A 21,157-nucleotide genomic window follows, 5' to 3' on the forward strand; every position below is an offset into this window, starting at 1 on the left:
TGTGCCATATCCCAGAATCCAATGCGCACCGGCGAACTTCCGCCCTCTACTGCCTTAGTCCCGCCCCTTCTCGCAAGTGCTCGTGTGAATTCTTGAGAACTTTGGTGTTAGCAAACGAAAGGCGTCATTTTTATTATTGCCAAGAAAGCAACAACAGCTACGTAATTTTTTCCGACATGGCGAGCTTATGACGCCATACTGTCGTTTGTTGCAAAGGAAAAATGTTGGGCCGGCACACGTCCTTATACAAAGCTAGCAGCCAAACGCATCCCATGCAGTCTCTATTATTTGGGAGCGTCACTTGACCGTTAGAATCATGGCCAATCTGCAAGGTGAAGCCAAGAAGGAGGTCAAAATGAGGATACGAGCCTTCCCTGTAAGTATGTGACAGCTCCCACAGAACATTTATAAAAAGTGCTAGAAACCTCCCCACTGTTTAGCATGTGACAAACAATAACATACCAGTGGCAAGTGAAAGCTGCCATAAGAAGCCATACCAGGCACAAGAGTGCGTTGGTCTCCAGTTAAGAAAATTGCTTTACATGATTAGCATAAGGAATTGGAGTCGTGCAGTTACATCCATCCATTTTGTTGGATGGATGGATGGATGCAGAAATGTTTTATTATGTTAATCAATAATCACAGCTGGAATGTCATTCTTCTGCACCATACAGATCCATTGCAGGCTTAAATCAATTCTTAAGATAACTGCATTTGCGGCTGTGGTATGCAATACCACTATATTAAACTGTTACTTTGGCTGCCATCAATTTTGCAGATGTTTTTGGTCATATTCTTGTCACAGTAAACCACATTGGTGATTGGTCCACAATGTGGTTTAAAGCTGCGTCTGGGTTTTGTGTTTTTTTTTGTTTTTTTTTTGCACAGTGGTCCCCTCTGAACATAAAAAGTCTCTTCTATAATAACATCCTATTTTACCCCTTTTGTCCATCCACTGTAGATGACAATGGATGAGAAGTATGTTGACAACATCTGGGCCCTGCTAAGGAATGCCATCCAGGAAATCCAGCGGAAGAACAACAGCGGGCTAAGCTTTGAGGAGCTGTACAGGAATGCCTACACCATGGTGCTCCACAAGCATGGGGAGAAGCTCTACACGGGCCTGACGGAGGTTGTCACCGAGCATCTCATCAACAAAGTAAAGAAATATCCATAGCTTGTGAATTTTTCTAAATGCCTGCTACTTGTGCTAACTTTAGTTTCTAATTGAAGGTTCGGCATGATGTCCTCAAGTCTCTCAATAACACATTTCTGCAAATCCTCAATCAAGAGTGGAATGATCATCAGACTGCCACTATCATGATCAGAGACATTCTCATGTACATGGTAAGTAAGCACTTACACCCCTATCTTTCTGCTGCCAGATAATCTTAAGGGACAATACTATGGAAATGAAACATGTATTTAGAGTAGTCGGTGTACAGCTTGTATAGCAGTGTTGATTTTCTATTCACTGAAAATAACCCAACATACAGCCATCATTGTCAAAATAGCTGGCAAGGCAAGCGAGTCCACCTCAGAGTGCAAATGTCCCAATTGTGTCCAAAATGTCACCATTGTCACCTAGCATTGCCTTGATCCTCATGGGTATGGAATTCACCACAGCTGCATAAGTTGATACTGAAATCCTCTTCTACTCTTCCATAATGACAACGCAGAACTGGTGGATGTTAGACACCTTGTGCTCCTCCACCCTCTGCTTGAGGATGCCCCGCTGCTTCAGAATGCTACAATATATGTTGGAATTATTTTTTCCCCTCAATGAAGCACTGCTCCCCAGAGCCACCAGCACTTATGCTTGGCTGTAGGCTATTTACACAATAATGGCTTGGTTTTGAGTAATTTTCAGAGAATAGTAAATCTGTATGGCTATAAAAGCTGCACATGGACTATTCTTAAGTATATCCTTTATTTCTCTGGATTCGCCTCTTGAAAAGATATAATGTACTGAAGTTGGTTGCTGAAATGTGAGGGTTGTATTCATTCAACCTGAAAATCAAACCTAAAACCTAAAAATTTACTCACTCTATCAGTGTTGATCCCCACACACATACTTTATGTTCTGCTGTGTGATTCCAGGACCGGGTTTACGTCCAGCAAAACAATGTAGAGAATGTGTACAACCTCAGCCTCATCGTATTCAGAGAGCAAGTGGTTCACTACAGTTCTGTTCGAGACCACTTATGGCAGACCCTTCTGGATATGATTAAACGTGAGAGGAGGGGAGAGGTTGTAGACAGGTTAGGGATCACCCACACTGTAGATTGCTGGACAGTGATCTGTTAATTACAATTTGACTTACTGTAATTGCAGGGGGTCCATCAGAAACACCTGCCAGATGTTGATGGTTCTGGGCCTAGACAGCAGGTCTGTATACGAGGAAGACTTTGAGCGCCCATTCTTAGAAATGTCAGCTGGATTCTACCAGGTGAGTCGCATTTGGCTACCTGTGTGTTCTAGAATGTACTCAGAGCATATCAAGTAAATACTAATGTCCTACTTTAGATGGAAAGCCAAAGGTTTCTCGCAGAAAACAGCACCAGCATCTATATCAAGAAGGTCGAGGCCAGAATCAACGAAGAGATTGAGCGTGTAATTCACTGCTTGGACAAGTCCACAGAGGATTCCATTGTTAAAGTGGTGGAAAGAGAGTTGATAACAAAACACATGAAAACGATAGTGGAGATGGAGAACTCTGGGATGGTCCACATGCTCAGGAATGGCATAACAGAAGGTAGAATGTAACCTTTCCTATGCACATAAAGACCTGTTGCTTATACGTTTTCTCTGTTACTTCGACCACAGACCTGGCATGCATGTACAAGCTGTTCAGCCGTGTGCCAAATGGCCTAAAAACTATGTGCGAGTGTATGAGTGTGTACTTGCGAGAGCAGGGGAGAGCTCTAGTGTCAGAGGAAGGAGAGGGCAAAAACCCAGTCGACTATATTCAGGTAAGCTTTTTTGGGCCTCGAGGTTTATCAATTGTTTTTGGAGACTCTGATTAATTGGATCATTTACAATAGTGGCCATATCCTCTATGTGAAATGATTCTGTAAAATGTAGACGAGTGAAAAAAATCTTGGAAGCTTCAACTGTGATATTTCCTATTTTGCAAGAGTCCTGAACACACCATGATGTAACAAATGCTAATGATAATACATTCACCATCAAACATAAACAAAAAACATGGCTAATGACCGCTATAATACATTATTTGCTTAGTTTATGCACTAAAAAATGGACTGTTGCTACTTTTTTTGGGCAACTATGATCAATATTTAGGGCTCTTGTAACTGAATTACATTACTACAGTATATCTTCTGAAGGAACAATGTCAAATGAAACTTGTACATACTTTAAAGTAGTCAGTGTACAGCTTGAAATTGAAACAGTCATTATTGTCTAAAATAGTTGGCAACACAAGTGAGTGCCAATATAATTGTGTCTTGCTGACAGTCATGGTGGTAGTGTTATGATATGAGGCTGTATTAGTGCTGACGGTACTTGGGAGCTGCGTTTTTTTTTTTTTATAGGAAATGTTAATTTCAACATGAATTGTGACATTCTGAAGCTGTGCTCATACAAAATATGCTTTGGGCACAATTTGGACATTCGTGCTGAGGTGTACTCACTTCTTGCCAGCTATCTTTATTTTTGTGAAGGAAATCACGCTGCTGGAGCTTTAGTGTGAGTTCTTGTCTCCTCAACAGGGCCTGCTTGACTTGAAGACGGTATTTGACCATTTCCTCCATGAGTCCTTCATCAATGACAAACAGTTCAAACAAACCATTGCTGGAGACTTTGAGTATTTCCTCAACCTCAACTCAAGGTCACCGGAGTACCTATCGCTCTTCATTGATGACAAGCTCAAGAAGGGCGTTCGAGGGGTATGCTGTTCTATCGAGCATAGAAATATCTCACATATTCATCCTGAAAATTCAGTTTTATTATTTTTTGTCTCTGCTCTCCTTGTTTAGTTGACAGAGCAGGAGGTGGAGTCAATTCTGGACAAGACAATGGTGTTGTTCAGGTTTTTGCAAGAGAAGGATGTGTTTGAAAGGTACTACAAGCAGCATCTGGGCCGGAGATTGCTGAGCAACAAGAGTGTCTCGGACGATTTGGAGAAGAGCATGATTTCCAAGCTCAAAGTAAGAGAAGGTCAGTTGTCTTACATCAGTAGTGTCTGCTGGTTGAGCTCACAGTTGTCCATCTTTGCTCTTTACAGACTGAATGTGGCTGTCAGTTTACATCAAAACTGGAGGGAATGTTTCGCGATATGACCATCTCCAACACCACAATGGATGAGTTCAGGCAACACATACAGTCCACGCCGGTAAGAAAGATGGTATCCCATAGTGTCTTCAAATGAGTGATGAATCAGGGCTTTATAGTTGGCTATTTGTATTTCCAGTAACAATTTCTATTTCAATTGCAGTGTGTGCTATCAGGAATGCTTCTTTCTGTCTCCCAAACACAGTGATTTACAAAGTGCTTCTTTTTCAGGCCTCTCTGTGTGGTGTAGACCTCACTGTCCGAGTCCTCACTACTGGTTACTGGCCCACACAGTCTGCAACGCCAAAATGCACCATCCCCTGTTCCCCCCAACACGCCTTTGAGGTCTTCAGGAGGTAATACTCTTTATCATTTAGCTGATACATGTAACATCTCGTAGTTTGTGTTCAGATGCTCAATGTTATTTTACGGCAGGTTTTACCTTGCCAAACACACTGGGAGACAGCTCACGCTGCAGCATCACATGGGCGGGGCCGACCTAATTGCAACTTTCTATGGTGCTTTAAAAAAGGTGAGTGAGGCAGTGTCTTTTGGTAATATGAATCATTTTCATGTTGGGTAATATCAAAATGTCTCATGTGCAGGAGGATGGTTCCGAAGCAGCCATGGGAGCGACCCAAATGACTGGCTCCAACTCCCGTAAGACCATACTACAGGTCTCCACATTCCAGATGACCATCCTCATGCTCTTCAACCACAGAGAAAACTGCACTTTTGAGGTTTGTTGCACAATCCTGTAGCTTTTTTGCACACACTTTCTCATAATTTTTCAACACATCCCTTGTGGTTTTTGGGTTGTTTTTTTTTTTTAAAGGAGATCCACCATGAGACAGATATTCCCAGATGGGAGTTAGTGCGAGCCTTGCAGTCTTTGGCCTGTGGGAAGCCCACACAGAGAGTCCTCACCAAAGAGCCCAAGTCTAAGGAGATCGAAAATGGACACGTCTTTACAGTCAATGACCAATTCACTGCCAAAGTACACAGAGTCAAAATCCAGACAGGTATGATACACACATGCTTGCAATACTATGCGTGACACCACTGCAAAATGTACATTTTTATGCAAAAATCAAAATAAAATATGCTGTTTCATTGTTAACTTGTACCTGTGTAATTGTAGTCGCTGCTAAACAAGGGGAGTCCGACCCTGAGAGGAAAGAGACACGGCAGAAAGTGGATGACGACAGGAAGGTTATGATCGACGCAGCCATTGTGCGCATCATGAAGTCCAGGAAGAAGATACAGCATAACATATTGGTGGCTGAGGTGAGAACACACAATCCATTTTGTTTTATTTCCTATTCAGGTGTTGACCTCTCAAATGGCTGTGACTTGTGTCCTCAGGTGACTCAGCAGTTGCAGGCACACTTCCTCCCCAGCCCTGTGGTCATCAAAAAGCGCATAGAGGTACTTATAGAGAGAGAATACTTGGCAAGGACACCAGAGGACCGTAATATATACACCTATGTCGCATAGAGTATGAGACGGGAAGGGGGTTTTGAATTGATTGACACAACATTGTTTCGAACAATTGCTACAAACTTAAATGGGATGAAAAACTGCACCAAAATTCACCTTAATGTCTTCCTGTGATCCCGTTAGCAACATAAAGGGAAAAATTGTAATTTTGCACATGATTTTGTTGTTTCAATACTGTATAAAAATGTATTTAAAATGTAGATTGTAAAATAGAGTATTGATGCTTTGTAGTTTTTTTTTCCATAAATGTTTTGCTCTTCTCTGTATCTGTTATTTACTATACCGTCATAGATGACCATGACCATCTTGAGTCATTTACTCATGTACAATATCACACAAAAGTGAGTGGACCCTTCACATTTCAGCATCAATTTTACTATACTGTATCTTCTCAAAGGACAATACTTTAATCAGTTTTTCAAAAATATTAATCATGCTTTTTTTGTGGTTGACTATGGCAATGTAATAAAAAAATATGCAAATTGTATGTACTTTTGCCTAAAACGGCTAAATGAACTAAAATGCAAATAAAAGGCATTCTGAAGACCCATTCAAAGATATTGTGATGATCTGTACAGTAGTATTCTACACTGGTTATTAGGTGTCAGCAATGTAACTTAGGGTCAATGAGACAGGAGCACCAGACTTGATTACCAGAACAACAGGCTTTTATTGCAGGTTTGAATTATCTCACCGAAGGCACAATAATCCGTAATAAAATACAGGCTGCTGTTGCAGCCGTAACTCATGCAAAGCTAAAACTCAACTCTGAAATGCCGACAACACTTCTTGTCCACCCCCCCACTGAGTTCCCCTAACACCGGAACACATTTACACCAACACACACGAGCAGGACTCTTATTTATGTTTTATGTCAAATACAAGGGGTGTTATTTCATGTCTAGTGAGCTCTAATGTTTCAAGAAATGTATTTAGAATGTTGTAATCAGATTTTTTTGTGTTCTGTTCCATGTTCTTAGACAATCCTGAAACTTTTGTTGCTCTTTCATTTCTGTAGTATTGTCCTTCCATACTGTCATAAAACTGAAATATGAGGGCTGTACTCACTTTTGTGAGATACTGTACTGTGAAAATATGAATATTTTAAGCTTGACATTGTGTAGTCTTTAATTCTACTGAAGTCTTTTAAAAAATAAAGTGTACATATGTGTATTATTCCCTAGTAACTGATTTGATTGGTTCTCATCATTCAAATTTATACTACATGGGGGGTGCTGGGGCCTAGTGGATCACTGATTTGTGGATCAGGCAGTGACTGTACAGCTTTGGCCAGAATCTCCAGGTGACCGATGAAAGTCAGAACCTCCACTGTAGAGCTCCGAGTCCAGGCCAGGGGCAGGTGGGTTGGGACGGGCGTACGATCTGCAACAAAGACCACCGTGTATGTGTGTGCAAGATGAGAAAATGGGGCGGGAAAGACACTGCCGCTGTGCTCTGAGAAAGATGGCTACCTTGAAAGAACTGCCCACTTTGGGTTCTGCTGGCAGCTCGGGACAAAGCCAACCACACCACCGTGTCTGCTCCTTGCTCTGCAGTGCGCAACCTGCCTCCCATCATACTGTGGAACTGCGGCATGGATGTGGACACAGCTGCAAGTAAGAAAGATGCATTAATTACATGACACAGTCGGGACTGGTGACCTCTTGGCTTAGTATTTGACTTTTCTGGTGAAAATTTAGACAATTCAAAGAAAAGCAATAATACATAAATTATCTGAGAATGATATGACATGTTAACCACCAGTTTAATGTCATTATTTGGCTTATGTAGTAATGAGCAATAGTCACTGCCTGTTCCTCACTGATACATTCTCAGTGCATTATTACATAAACTTATGGTTAAAATAGATTAAAATGCATCGTTTTGCATTTTACCTGAGTACTTGCTCACATGTTAGATGCACTTAGCAGTTGTAGAAGTTGTGAATGAGTACCTGGTGTATCTACCCAGCCAGGGTGCATCACTGAAAAGTGAATGGCAGGGTACTCTCTGGCCCACTGTTCTGTCAGCACCACCTGCTGTCTCTGAGAGGAACAGCATAGAATGAATCCTTCACATTCTCAATGAAGTCACCGACCCCCCAAGCTACCTTGTTCTGGGCATAGACCATGACACCGTCAAAGTACCCTTTCTCTGACTGTAAGTCATCAATCTGCAGCTTTTGGACAAGCATGCCTCCTGACGACACAGTGATCTAAACAGAGGCACAGTGTGCTGAGACAAGCACAAAAGTGGCACTGTGCAGTCCACATGATGCAGATGAGCAAATTGGATTGTGTGCCGGTTCTTACCACCCTCGGATCCCGGCTCTTTTGTAGAAGTGGTATGAGACTCTCAGTCAGAAGATACATCCCTAAAGAGACAAAGACCAGTTTCAAGCTTGATTCAATGTATGAGGATGATGTCATGCGTAAAAAGTACAGTACATAGTAGTACTTACCCATTGTGTTGATAGCAAAATTCTTCTCGAGGCCTTCATCATTCACCTCTCTGTTGTGTATCATACACCCTGCATTGTTTATCTGTTGAATATACAAAATTAATTAATTTCCCTAGAAAAAAGCGAGCAATTTATACAGGCAAACCAACAGGAGTCAGAGCTTTTCCTCCTGTCACCCACACACGGGGGGAAAAGTATCTCAAAGGTTGGGCAAGTTAGCAATCAGAGGATCTTAGGATGCTAATTTTAAAATAATGTTGGTCAATGAGGCATAACAACTGTCCAGCAGCTAAGCCATTTAGTTAATGGTCTTTCACTTACACAGCGCTTTTCCACCTCCAATGCACTCAAAGCGCTTTGACACTTCTAACGCATTTACCAACTGATGACGCAGCATCACGAGCAACTGGAGGTTCGGTATCTTGCCCAAAAACACTTGGTCACGATCACAGGAGGACGGAGGATCAAACCCACGACCTTCAGGTTGGAAGACGCCCATTCTAATACCTGAGCCATGCCGCCCATAGTATGCTATTCTTTTTTATTGTAATCTACCAGTTAGTTCACTCATACTGAAAACATGATTAAAAAAAGATTAATGTTGCAGATTTTCCAAAAGCTAGTCTTGAAAAAGAGGGTGTTCGTCTTCTATTCAGGTCCATATACCTACCAACACATGTAAAGATGCATACTGCTTCTTGAAGGCCTCAGCAAACTGCCAGACTTTGTGCGACTCTGACAAGTCCACAATATGGATGTATACCTCCTGAAATGAAATGACCAATTATTGGTACACTTCTTTTTCATAGTCATTCATGATAACTATTTAACCTTTGCAGACAGCCTATGCAATCACTGATTAGTAAGGTTATGCAACAAGAGTTTTCAGCTTTCCTTTTTTGTTTTTAACAGGAATCTATGGGAATTCATGGAAATAAATACAAATGTGGTAAATTGCACGATTCCCTCTTTTCACTAACATGTCCAACTTTTAATATTTCCAAAATTACCCATTTTACGTTTCCAGTGAGTATTTGTAGAATTTACTGGACATTGTCCACCCCATTTCAACCCTATGAGACTAAATAGGAACCTCCAAAGTCATATGCATACCCAACAATGTGGTGTTCAGTTCAAATGTTCAGGAAAAATCGCCCTCAAAAGTCATATAAAAGACATAAAAGAGATTTAAAACCCACCATTGTTCATGATGTAATGCAAGACATCCGCATACAGTCCCAGTCCAAAATTTTGCATCCTGAATGTCGCGAGACTTCAGCTTAGAGAGCATCTACTAGATTAACTCTGGCATTAAAAGGTACAAACAGACAAAACGCCTTTTTCCCAGTAGTACAGTGGCCCGCAACTTTTTTTTGTTTTTATTGGCTCTCGGCATATGGTAAAAATAAAATGAATTCATCGTTAATGAGATATATTATTAGATATTAAACTAAAGCAAAGATGTGAATGTTTTCTTCAGAGAGCTAAGCATATATTGACCTACACTGGATTTGTTTTAATGTAGAAAATGTTTCCAGGGTTAGGTGGCTCCCGGCATCCTTCAGTTTTTCTGTATGTCGCCCTGGACACCACTGCAGTAGGACTTACTAAACATGTCTAAATTCCAGCATCAAGATAGATTTTGGACATCACACTTTCAATACACTCCTGCTGGAGCTCAGAGACGTTTATGGAACCCTTCAGAAACAATGCTTACGGTATTCCCAGATTCATGAATAATCGCCTCCTTGGCCTCTTCAGCTTTATCTTTATTCCTACACACCATGTGTACTCTACCACCTACAAACACAACACATCGGATTTATTTATTTTTACATAAATGTGCATGATGGAGAACCCATCTCTTGGCTGTGTACCTTTCTTGGCTATTGCCATGGCGGTCGCTTTCCCAATTCCGCTGTTGGCTCCAGTGACCATAAAAGACCTTCCCACAACGGACACATCCATGTCCTGTGGCTCAAAATGTTTAGATGCTGCTTCATATCCATTCCTAAATCAAAAGTGAATACACACATGGGAGAATCTAAACAGATACTGAGATAAGACTAATATGACTATGATGTTTTTCTGTGTTGATGTCATCCTCAAGACAAATCAACTGTCAATGGGACTATTGTGATGGCACATAAGGGAGAGTTTGTGTGGTGCCATCGGTGATCAGGCCTTTCGTAATTCATCTAGACAAGCCTGCTTTGTTTAAATAAATACATACACTCTGCATTAATAAAAAACTACAGGACAAGTAATTCATGGCAATAAATTAAGCACAAAATATAAATGAAAGAGTTGACTGACCTTGTGTAATGGTGTATTCCATTTAAGAACCAGATGGTATTTCGGTAGAGGGACATGTTATCAAATGATAACTTTGCGGAAGCCTTTCCTGAAGGAGCCAGTGTGCTGCTTTTGTCAACCACTGTGACAGATGAGTGTCACATGAAGCAGGCAACGGAAGGAGAAGTCACCTCATAGCGCCCTCCGTCGACACTACACGGTACTGCCGCTACACAATAACCAGTGATTTGTTCAAATACGCGGCAAAAGTCACGTGATCTCTAACCTCTGCCACACAACCTGCAATCCGGTTTGCAGGTGCTGGAGGTGTACGCCGACTCAACAACAGACACCGCCCCGTGGGCAGGAAGGGCGGAGTTTAGCAACTTTCACTCAGGCTGCTGCTAACCGACGGTGGACGACGGCTATGGATTAAGGATATGTGTTCCGAAAGGGTGTTTTAACCCTTAGTGAGGGTTAAAGTACGTTTTTAAACACTCTGGCACCTTAAAAGCTGGCAATATGGTAAGTGAGTGATCAGCGTGAGTTTTAACATAAAAGCTAGCCTCACCTGTTTGCACCTGTTGTCGCCGCCAGAATTGAGACTCTTATGCTACTTCCGGTTTGTATTTTTTGTTTTTTTAAGAAACGTACCGCGGAGGTTTCTAGTTTTTATGTATTTTCATTGTGTTTAAGGTTTGACACCATTTAATGTCTGAGTTAATGGTAATGTAATCCAACAGGCCATTCAGTAAAACAGGTTCGGTCACTTTGCGTCGAGTTGGTGGCTTTCCGGGTTTATTTGAGTGTCACCTGACACAGATCTTCTAGCAACCTTTTTCCAAGCGCCGCCTCCACACTGAAGTCTTCTTGACACCCAGAAAAATACAACTTGCAACAACTTTTTTTGCATTCATTAACTGTCTTGGGTGAACTCGCTATGCCACAGTAGTGTTTTGCAATGGTGTCTTTCATCCATCATCGTCTATGAGTTGATGAGTGGAGCAAGACTTTTTAAAAATAAAACAAATTATTTGTCTATATTTTTATATTAACAGTGCACATTAAAAAAAAAAATGTCGCTTGAACTTGGACTTTTCTGTCATTGTGTGCACTTCTTGCCATGTATTATATAGTTATATTATGAATGATATGGCAAGAAGCATTTTTTTTCTTGGTTACCCATTCTGCATCTTCATCAATCATCTTCATCGTTTTACATTTACAAGTACAGTACGTCCAGAGGCAATTGGAAAAATGTGTATTAGTATCTCAAAAATGTGTCTAAAACCACCTCAAACTAGTGATTAAAAACGTGTGCTTAACAACATTGGAAAGCCTAATTCAATATGGATTCTCCAATGCACAACAGGTTTTATTCTTGTGGAGTGTTGCATTTTGCATAAGGTTGTAAAACAGTTGTCTACAGTTAAGCAAACTTACCACTATTTACACAGCACAGTAGACCCTTGTTTATTCCTGTTAAATGGTTCCAGACCCAACCGTGATCAGTACATTTTTCGCAAAGTTAGTTAGGGCGTAGAAAACCTGTTTACAACCTTCAAAATAAGTTTTTTAAACATTATTAGAGCCCTCTAGAAATGAACTAACATCCCTATAGTCACCTTTACACTCGTATTACCCAATATAGTAGACACAATAAGAGTAAATAAGCCATTTAAGACATAAATAAGACAAGACAATAAATAAGTTTGGACAGGAAGTGACGTTGGTGGTTCAGAGTTGAGTTTTAGCTTGGCGTCGGTTGCCGTGATAAAAACCGTGATAGAGTAAAGCTGCGAAATTTGAACTGCAAAGTGGCGAGACTGTACCTTTCTCACTGAGACAAAATACTGAACTACACAATATGAAGCAACACATTTTAAAATGTTACATAGCCTATGCTGAAGAGTCCTTGTACCATAAACCTGCAGATATTTTGCTGAGCAATTATAGTGAGATAGTTGGGGAATGAAGTTATTCTTTAACGAGCCATGACAACAGAAGAACATGCTCTTGTTAATGATGTCCTCTGGTAAGGAATTCCTTACCAGAGGACATGGGAAACAAGGCATGTCCCCCATGTTTGTCTCCTTTCTTCCCTCCCCTGCCCTCCTCACTGTATGTCCATGTCTTCAGATGCGTTTCCTGCTGCTGTTCAGCCGCCAGGGCAAGTTGCGATTGCAGAAATGGTACACGCCCATGTCTGATCGGGAGAAGAAAAAAATCATCAGGGACATGACCACAACCGTGTTGGCACGACAACCACGCACCTGTAACTTCCTGCAGTGGAAAGACCTGAAGATTATTTACAAGAGGTGGGTGGGGCGTCCGCATTCTTGTCTAACCGCTTAGAATTACCAACAAAGCAAGTGCACTACTCTTAGACACACACCCTGAGTATATTGTCTATCAATGTACTCTTTTTAGCCTAAAACTGTCCCTTTTTTTCCTCTTTAGATATGCAAGCTTGTATTTTTGCTTGGCCATAGAGAACCAAGAGAATGAGCTGCTAGCATTGGAGGTTATTCATCGTTATGTGGAGCTGCTGGACAGATACTTTGGCAATGTATTTCCTTCATCTTATCCCCTTCACTTCATATTCAAACAGTAGTCCTAAGCGCATTCTACACTGGTCATTGTCTCCTCTTAGGTGTGCGAGCTGGACATAATCTTTAACTTTGAGAAGGCCTATTTTATCCTGGACGAGTTCCTCATGGGAGGAGAAATACAAGAAACCTCTAAACAGATTGTGAACCGCTCCATTGAAGCCTCAGACATGCTACAAGAGGTGAGACGCTCTGGCGCACAACACAACTCAAAACAGCAAGTGGCTCACAAGTGTGGCATGAGCGTCTGTTGCAAGGCTCAACATAATTAAAAACATCAGCCATAAAGGCATCCAAGTGAAACACAGAGAATTTAATTGATCTATTTTCATTTAGGATTGGTTGTTAGCAATCGGAAGTCTTCGTAAAAGTTTTACCAACTGTAGTACTGTTGTGGACTAGTTTGCTATACAGTGGAACCTCGGTTTTCGTACACCCTGTTTTTGTTTTTGTTTTTTTTATTTGGGTTTCAACAAAAATTATTGCTAAAAATACTATGTATTTCTCTGTTATCGTATGGCCAAACAGTGCGCCTAACAAACTACTTCACGGAATTGAGTGCCCAACCACAGCATCCACATTTGGTGGAGAATGAATAGTGGTTCTTTTAGAGTTGGGACACTATAGACCAGGGGTCACCAACACAGTGCCCGCGGGCACCAGGTAGCCCCCCACGACCACATGAGGCGCCCGCAGGCCTACCTTTTCATTAAGGCAGAGGTTTTCAAAGTGTGGCACAGTGAGCCTCCCTTCAGAGTGTATAATAAGGTTTGGGCCTCCCCTAGTCCCCGAAAAACTGATTTTCTGAAGCATACTCCAGCCATGCCATATTCTTTACTCTCTTACTATAGGAAGTAAAAATCAAATAATTTTGCCTTTAAACATTACTGAGGTTGGTTTAGAAGCTTTGAAACATGTTTCGTATGTGTTTCATTCTTTGTTTTTCTGACGCTACTGTGCCTCCCCCATTAAGTCTTTTGGCCCCTTTAAAACCTTTCAATTAAGGCTATGTCCAATTGTGCATATGGTGTTAAAAAACAAACAAACAAACAAACAAAAAACACGATGTCAATGAAACAAAATGTCAAAAGCCTCTCCAAATAAAAATGCAATTGCAGGCTGTCAGGCATATGCCAACGCTACAGGTGGCGCTATAAGCTAGAATCAAATCAGATACTTGAAGAAAGTCATTTCTGGAAAAGGAACAATCGTTTTAAGTCTTGAACATTTTAACCTTGTTTTTCTGACCTAAAAGACGGTTTTGTGTGGATGAAACTATCATTCCTGGAAATATGAGTATATAAAGACTACATGTTTAAACAATGGGACTTGCTGCTTTAGTTACTTCAGAACATCTTGATATTCATTTGTGTTTGTCAGAGTGTTTCCTCTCAGCCTACAAGTGTGTGTTCTTGACATCTGTCATCTTGTCTTGGATTTGTGTTACAAGAACAGACACCGCACTGAGCGGCTTTCTGAATGTATTGAATAATCTGATGCCAACACATTATACAACATTTGCTCTAAGTGTGATTATGTGTGCAGACATAGGCATCTTCATCACTGAGGCCAATGTTATGCGAATCTTGATACAGTGATACTATACAGATCAAGCTACACCCGATGCAAGGCGATATAGAATAATCCGATTAATTCTAATTACGATGCAATACAATTTGACATAATTTGATACAACGGAGTACAATATGATGCAATGCAAACAATGAAAATGAAAATATTGCCCACAAATGACGTAATGTTGCATTTGTAAGTAATAAGATGGCTGGTTGTTTAATACCAGTTAGATACACATGAAAGAAAATCTGTTTTTAACAACTGTTGTTTTACTAATTGTACCATTTAACAGACGAGCTAACTCCACACAAATAGATGTACAGATAAAACATCCAATCTTTTCATATTTCAAAATGATTGTCCCACGGGAAATAATGGAAATCAAAATCAGAAATCTTTAATTAACTCTAAGCACTGTTGTAAGAAACATTTCAATGTTCTTTAAACACATAAAATTGTTTACCCTTCTTTCCCCTTTACCCTTCTGTGGTGGCATCACAGAAAACAAACAAAGAAAATGAAGACATCTGGAAGTTTGATATTGTTTTTTTTTGTTTGTTTGTGTTATGTCTCTAGTGTAAATTAAACGAGTCATCATATGTTAAATATATTTCAGTTTTAGTGTGATATCTTGTTCATTCACGCATTCAATATTTCACCTTTTTCTCTTTAGTGGCCATAATGTTACGTTTAATTTTATGTATAGAATATTCCTCCCAAAATTGAGTTGGCCCGCAAATGGCCCCCAGGCTGCACTTTGGACAGATGCTCACTAAACTGAGGTCTCACCAGATATACTGAACAGGATTTCTTACCGATATAGTCCAGCACTTCATTACCAATATCAACCGATACCAATATTGGCAGCCGCTCTTCCCTCAAACTAATGTCAAATCTCATGGAGGCATTTCACAAATAAAGACTATTTGTGCAAAATAAGACAGACTGCAGTATACAATGTATGCTATCGAAAAAGTGCCATATTTATTTTAAATGTGTGTCAGCGACTATCATCAAGTGAGACAGGCTAGACTTAATAAAGTCACAAATAAAGCAATTCAACAATGCTTGCAATGATACAATTTGGAAAGCTGCACATTGCTATAAGGCACAAACATCCGTCTAAGAACAGGGTAAAGTGCAAAGGATGAAACTCTGGAATAATGAGCAAAATTATAAACTGAGTTTATTCAACGTGTCCCCAGTCGCTTATTATTTTTTCTGCAGGTACGGCAGCTCCGTGTGCCTCCAGAGGGATTCTTTCTGAGGTGTGATATTGTATTAAAGAAAGACTCCTTGCTTGGAAATAATTCTAGGCCGCGGACATACTGAGCTTGCAATCTTGAAGCTGTGTCGAGCATGATGTCATCTCTCATGCGCTGACATCATCAGAAAAAAACCCGACACCGATATACTGTAGATAATTTTTATGCAAATATCAGTCGGACGATTTTAAGAGACTTCCCTAATGCTGATGCTTTGACCTTTGTCTTATGAGGCATATTTTTCCAGAAAATTTTGCTTACTTTCCCAATTGTGCCACCTTCAGGGCTTCCACTGTGGTTTTTAAAAAGAGTTATGTTTTTACACAAACTTGATTTTAGGTTACTGAAAACATTCCGGATTATTTTATTTGTTGTTTTTCCTTTTTGCCAAACTGGTAATCCTGAAGTATACCTGTCCTTGATTTACCTTTTTGTTTTTTTGTAGGTGTTTGTAGCGCCACCTGTTGCATTTTCTTGTCAATCCTTTAAAACATTGATTCTGAAACTAAAACTAAAGATATATTTTTCAAAATGTGTATGTGCAGACACAGCTGCAGTTGTAGCTTAATCTGACATACTGTATGTCAGTGTCTTGTGCAAATTTTGCCTACATGTAGGTACAAATGGAACATTGCTGTCCATGTAAACATTACCTTAGACAGACACACACACACACATACACACACACACACAAGGTGGAGGCAACACCTGTCACACACAGTTACTAATATGTAGTGTAAAACTACTACATGTTTGACTCCAGTGCTCAGTTGCATGCACTATACCAGTGCACAGTCTGTGTCCAACTTTAGTCTGCAGGTGACCTAAAATTGAATATGAATGTTTTTCTGAACAGTAACTTTCCTCCTAAGTTGTGCATTTTTAACTCGAGCATGGGAAGGTGTTGTTTCAGTGTAGTTGTGAGTGTGAATGTGGCGCCAAGCATCTTCAGTAGTCAGTCCGATTTAATTAACAGTGGCGCTGCTGAAGCGGCCTCCGGCGTGTCTTTCTTATGTAGCTAATAGGCTTTTGGATGTTTGCTGTTGTGTGTAGATGTGTGTTTGCTGCCTGTTTTTAACTCGTGTGTGTTTCTTCTATCTCTCTCACTCTCTTTCTCTCTCTCTGCCAGCGTTAGTTGCAAGCGAGAGACAGATTTTGCCTGGAAGTAGGGTGCCTACTGTAATTTTAGTGACACTTCCTGCTCTCCATTAAGGCTATGGCGGCTCTGTGTGGTCAAGTCGTTTCCTGGGTGTGTTCCTCTGTGCTTCTCAGTAGGCCTGACTAACACCTGAATTTAGAATGTGTGCTGTAGTGTAGCCTCCCATTGATTTTGATCATTATCGCTTCAGGATGGCAACAGTGATTGGTATGAGGTGGAGCTGTTTGGATGACCTTGAATATGGACAGACAGGTTAGATGTTCTGCTTGTGTTAGTGACTGTGTGTCGGTGTTCTTGGCACCTTTTAATTCCAGGTGTTAAACGTGTACGTCTGAATATTAACTGTAAATACACTTAGAAGCTGATTTATCTTTTCTTGTTTGTCTCTTTCTTCTTTTCTAGACAATGGAGGAATATATGAGCAAACCGGCATTTTGACGCAGGAAAAAGGGACGTGAAGGGACTCAGGAGAATACAGAAGCCAAATATATTGTCTATGAGTCAAAGAAGACTCCATGGAAACTAGATTAACTTCTCTGAAGCATTTTTATTGGAAGAAACCGGAATATTGAATGCTTGCCTTCTGCCATGCAAGTAAATATAATATTTCTTTCTCTTGCACGCTTCAAAGTGGAAGGGGTGTTCTTTTTAACAGCAAACACAAGAGTTGAGGTAAAAACATTGTCGTGATGAAATTATTTTATGGATTTCCTGAATGTTATTGTTATGAATAATATATTTGAATTGCTAATTTATGATTTGTGTCTATTTAAAGGAACACATTCCTGAATGAAATTGATATGCATATTTGTTCTGTATTAATCTCAGATGTATTGCGCTTTATTCTTTGCGCTAGCATAGGTGTAAAAAAAACATTGTTTTATGACAAGCACTATACAAAGGTGGAGCTTATAATTAAATGCAACTTTTGATAAATTAGGAGGAATCCTGTGAGTCTTTTTTTACATTTAATAATCAACACAACGCAGCAAGAAGAAAAATAATACATCTGATGCTTTATTCATCTGTGCTTCATCACACATTACTGAGCATGTACAAAATGGTTTAAAAATGAGCATACTTGAGCACAACCACTGGTATAGGCCAACAATACAGAGCTTTGCAGTATGAAAGCGTTTGGAAGGCAGGCTGATGTCTAGACTTTTAAATAATTATTCATTTTAATAATCATAACAACAACATCTTCACAGACCTTGAATATACGTGGAGCCACAGCATTCCAGCCAGCCGCTAATTGAAAATAACTGATGTTCTCATAGATAGCTCTATATTATGTTAGAAAGTATGCCTTCAAGGCTGTCTTGTTTGTTTTTTTCCATTTACAGCTATATTAACATATACGTGGTTTGACATGTTAATTTCTTGTGACTATAATGTGATGGTCTGTCTACAAACAACCAATGTAAACGAACTGAATAGCATCACAAAACCTTTTATAAATTTAATTTTATGTGAGTAAGTGCTGATTGAATTTGGTAGCAAGAGAAGGTACAAACCCTGTGATTTGAATATTACCTATGATGTCACTATAATTATATAATGACCTTGCAGCAAATAGGGACTATATTTATGTTGTTTTTATTTTTATTAGGGTGATGATAGCTATGATTCATACAATTTAAAATTTGTAAACTAAATCACATCCACCATAGAGAAATACTATATTCATAGCTTTTACATTCCAGCCACAGTTTTGTCATGGTGCTCCTCTCCACCTTCACCCTGCACGGTCTGTGGAGCTGAGGTCTTCACCGTCATCTCCTCCTTGCTCTGCACCTCTGTGGGCTTCTCTTCTGCAACCCCCTCAGCCTCCCTTTTGGCCACCGGTCTGCTTCCAGAGTCCGCCTGGCCCAAGTAGTCCTTCATGGCTCGCTCGTACAGGTCATAGGGGAAGCTGCCCTTCATCTGCAACTGGGTGTCCCGCTTGGCGATGCTGTTAGGAGGGTACTCTGTGAGGATTTTGGCCGCCAGGTAGGTGGTCACCTCGTCCTCCACGTCATGGTTGTCTGTGTCATCGCCGTCATCAGCCTGACGCTTAAGGGGCATCTTGTTGAGCTCGGATAAGAACAGGTTCTCTCTACGTCCGGTTGGAGGTGGGATTTTAACAGAACCTGCATTGGGAGCGACATTGGACCCTGCTGGGATTCTATCCAAGGATGTCTTGGCAGGTCTTGGCATCACCGGATACTCATTACTGATGGTCTCCACGCCAATGATGTCCAGAAAGTCCTCCCGGTCCATGTCCTCGGGGGCCATCTTGCTCTTCAGGGGCAGTCTACGACTAAAATAGCGAACTTTAGGGGTCGGTCCTACCGTGTAGCGAGATGAAGCAGGAGGGTTGCGGTGGAGCTTCCGGAGCTCTTCTGTAAGCAGCATGTCGATGAGGTCCTGTGGGGGGACGTGGAGTTTCAAGGAGAGCTCCAGCAGCTCCTTCACCGTGCGAGGGTCCACAATGGAAGGGCGGATGAGTCTCTTTTTTTGCTCTCCAGTCTGGTCCCTCTTCTGTGTCTGATCGGTCATCTCCAGAACCTTCAGCAGGTAATAGTCGACCAGCTTGGTGTCATCATCCGCGTCCTCTTGGTCCTGACCCGAGCGTCGTTGCACTTCCTCTGCCTCTGCAGCCTCCTCCTGGTCCCCAAGTGCCCGATCTGCCTCCTCATGGCTCCCATTCACCATCTCCTCTGTCTCCTCTCTTTCCTCCACAGGAACCCACTCCTCTCCAGGGGCTGCATCTTCATCATCAGCCTCCTCCTCATCATCATCACTAAACAGGTCTCTCTTCAGAGGCATCCTCTCAAGCTCCTCGAAGATGGAGCGAAGGTTGGCGAGGCTCTGCGGTGTGTACTGCTGGTCCAAGTCCTCTGTAGCCCGTTTGGATGCATCTGTGTTCTCCTCATCCTCAAACATCAACGGGTACTTCTTGTGGGGTCTTGGGTAGTTGGCATAGTCTGCTGGTGAGCTCTGCGGGGTTTCAGTGTCTTTGGTGCGGTGTCGGTGCAGGCGGCGGTCGTTTCGGGGTGTAGATGCTGATCCGAGCTTGGCCTGATCCTGGATGGTCTTGAGGAGGTTCCTCATTAGCTGCTCCGCGGTGATATCCTGACGATCCGATGGACCATTATCCTCTTGTTGTTGCTGCGAGGCGAGCTGAAGCAACATCCTGAACTTATCCACTTCGTCGTAGTCCACAGGCAGAGGTCGACCCCCATTACGCTGCTTCAGGTTCTCTATGTACTCTAAGGCTTTCAGCAGGTCCGAACCCGCCGGCTGCTCTTCGCCTTCCCCGCCTCGGAGGCGGTAGTGGCGGGGGAGAGACGCCGCCCGCACCGCGCATCCGTGGAGAAGGAAGGCGAGGAGGACCACGGCTACCCCCGAGGGCAACTTGTGGTGGAAATGCAGCATTATAGGCTATTGATCACCTGTAGACAAAGAAAAGATGATTGACGTGCATGGTAAAAGCAGCATTCGCAACGATTAGATGAGTCATGTCATGCAAAAGCAAGCTTTCGTCGCACTATACATCTCATTATTCGATAGCACCACGTTTTGTAGTACAAACACTTACCTTTTATGCTCAGACAGCAGTAGAAGTGTCGTGCATGTCCTCTTTCCTGCAGCTTTGCGTGTGTGTTGTGTGTGTGCAGCACTTGGACAGCTCCGCGCCATATAAGAGGAGACACCTGACCTGCGCGTCATCGCACGCAACACACGCAAGAGCCTACCTCCTAAAAAAAAGAGCCAATATAAATGATTCACGTTTATGGTATGGCATACAAAAGAAGCTAGCAGCATTAAAAATAGCCCTCGACGCTGTCTGTTGCACGGCACTGCTCAGTGAGCGTTATTGATCGGCTACAAGAGCATACTGGCTGCACACAATCAAAGTGCGACTTAAGCAAACAAAGGATATGTTTTTCTGCTTTATATTTGAAGGAAAAGCCAATGTTAGATACATGACGTGTATCCAAATAAATACGTGTGC

General features: G+C 41.5%; 4 protein-coding genes across 5 annotated transcripts; 2 read left to right on the plus strand and 2 right to left on the minus strand.

Annotated features, from left to right (window-relative positions):
* Positions 1-313: 313 nt before the first annotated feature.
* Positions 314-7,018, plus strand: LOC129171930 (cullin-3-B-like). The gene is made up of 16 exons (XM_054761095.1): positions 314-376; positions 962-1,159; positions 1,234-1,347; positions 2,101-2,261; positions 2,335-2,449; positions 2,527-2,755; positions 2,827-2,972; positions 3,732-3,908; positions 3,999-4,169; positions 4,247-4,354; positions 4,525-4,649; positions 4,729-4,825; positions 4,899-5,033; positions 5,129-5,315; positions 5,435-5,580; positions 5,659-7,018. Exons 1-16 carry the CDS (start codon positions 317-319, stop codon positions 5,788-5,790), a joined length of 2,301 nt encoding a protein of 766 aa, XP_054617070.1. The 5' UTR covers positions 314-316; the 3' UTR covers positions 5,791-7,018.
* LOC129171995 (dehydrogenase/reductase SDR family member 12-like) lies at positions 4,004-11,324 on the minus strand. The gene is made up of 10 exons (XM_054761286.1): positions 10,571-11,324; positions 10,132-10,265; positions 9,972-10,054; positions 8,925-9,020; positions 8,255-8,336; positions 8,106-8,167; positions 7,904-8,008; positions 7,748-7,838; positions 7,266-7,403; positions 4,004-7,176 (listed from the first exon to the last, which is right to left on the minus strand). Exons 1-10 carry the CDS (start codon positions 10,624-10,626, stop codon positions 7,010-7,012), a joined length of 1,014 nt encoding a protein of 337 aa, XP_054617261.1. The 5' UTR covers positions 10,627-11,324; the 3' UTR covers positions 4,004-7,009.
* ap1s3b (adaptor related protein complex 1 subunit sigma 3b) lies at positions 10,902-18,102 on the plus strand. 2 transcript variants are annotated; one of them, XM_054761299.1, is made up of 6 exons: positions 10,902-11,074; positions 12,689-12,867; positions 13,010-13,118; positions 13,203-13,340; positions 17,348-17,409; positions 17,560-18,102. In XM_054761299.1, exons 1-5 carry the CDS (start codon positions 11,072-11,074, stop codon positions 17,387-17,389), a joined length of 471 nt encoding a protein of 156 aa, XP_054617274.1. In that variant the 5' UTR covers positions 10,902-11,071; the 3' UTR covers positions 17,390-17,409; positions 17,560-18,102. The 2 variants fall into 2 exon arrangements, with proteins under 2 accessions (XP_054617274.1, XP_054617283.1); XM_054761308.1 differs by lacking the exon at positions 17,348-17,409 and having other exon boundaries at positions 10,907-11,074; positions 17,560-18,098.
* A 59-nt stretch (positions 18,103-18,161) lies between these two features.
* Positions 18,162-20,907, minus strand: scg2b (secretogranin II b). The gene is made up of 2 exons (XM_054761082.1): positions 20,741-20,907; positions 18,162-20,594 (listed from the first exon to the last, which is right to left on the minus strand). Exon 2 carries the CDS (start codon positions 20,575-20,577, stop codon positions 18,853-18,855), a length of 1,725 nt encoding a protein of 574 aa, XP_054617057.1. The 5' UTR covers positions 20,578-20,594; positions 20,741-20,907; the 3' UTR covers positions 18,162-18,852.
* Positions 20,908-21,157: the final 250 nt, after the last annotated feature.

The sequence above is a fragment of the Dunckerocampus dactyliophorus genome, chromosome 2, assembly GCF_027744805.1.
Source record: "Dunckerocampus dactyliophorus isolate RoL2022-P2 chromosome 2, RoL_Ddac_1.1, whole genome shotgun sequence".
Taxonomy (NCBI): Eukaryota; Metazoa; Chordata; class Actinopteri; order Syngnathiformes; family Syngnathidae; genus Dunckerocampus; species Dunckerocampus dactyliophorus.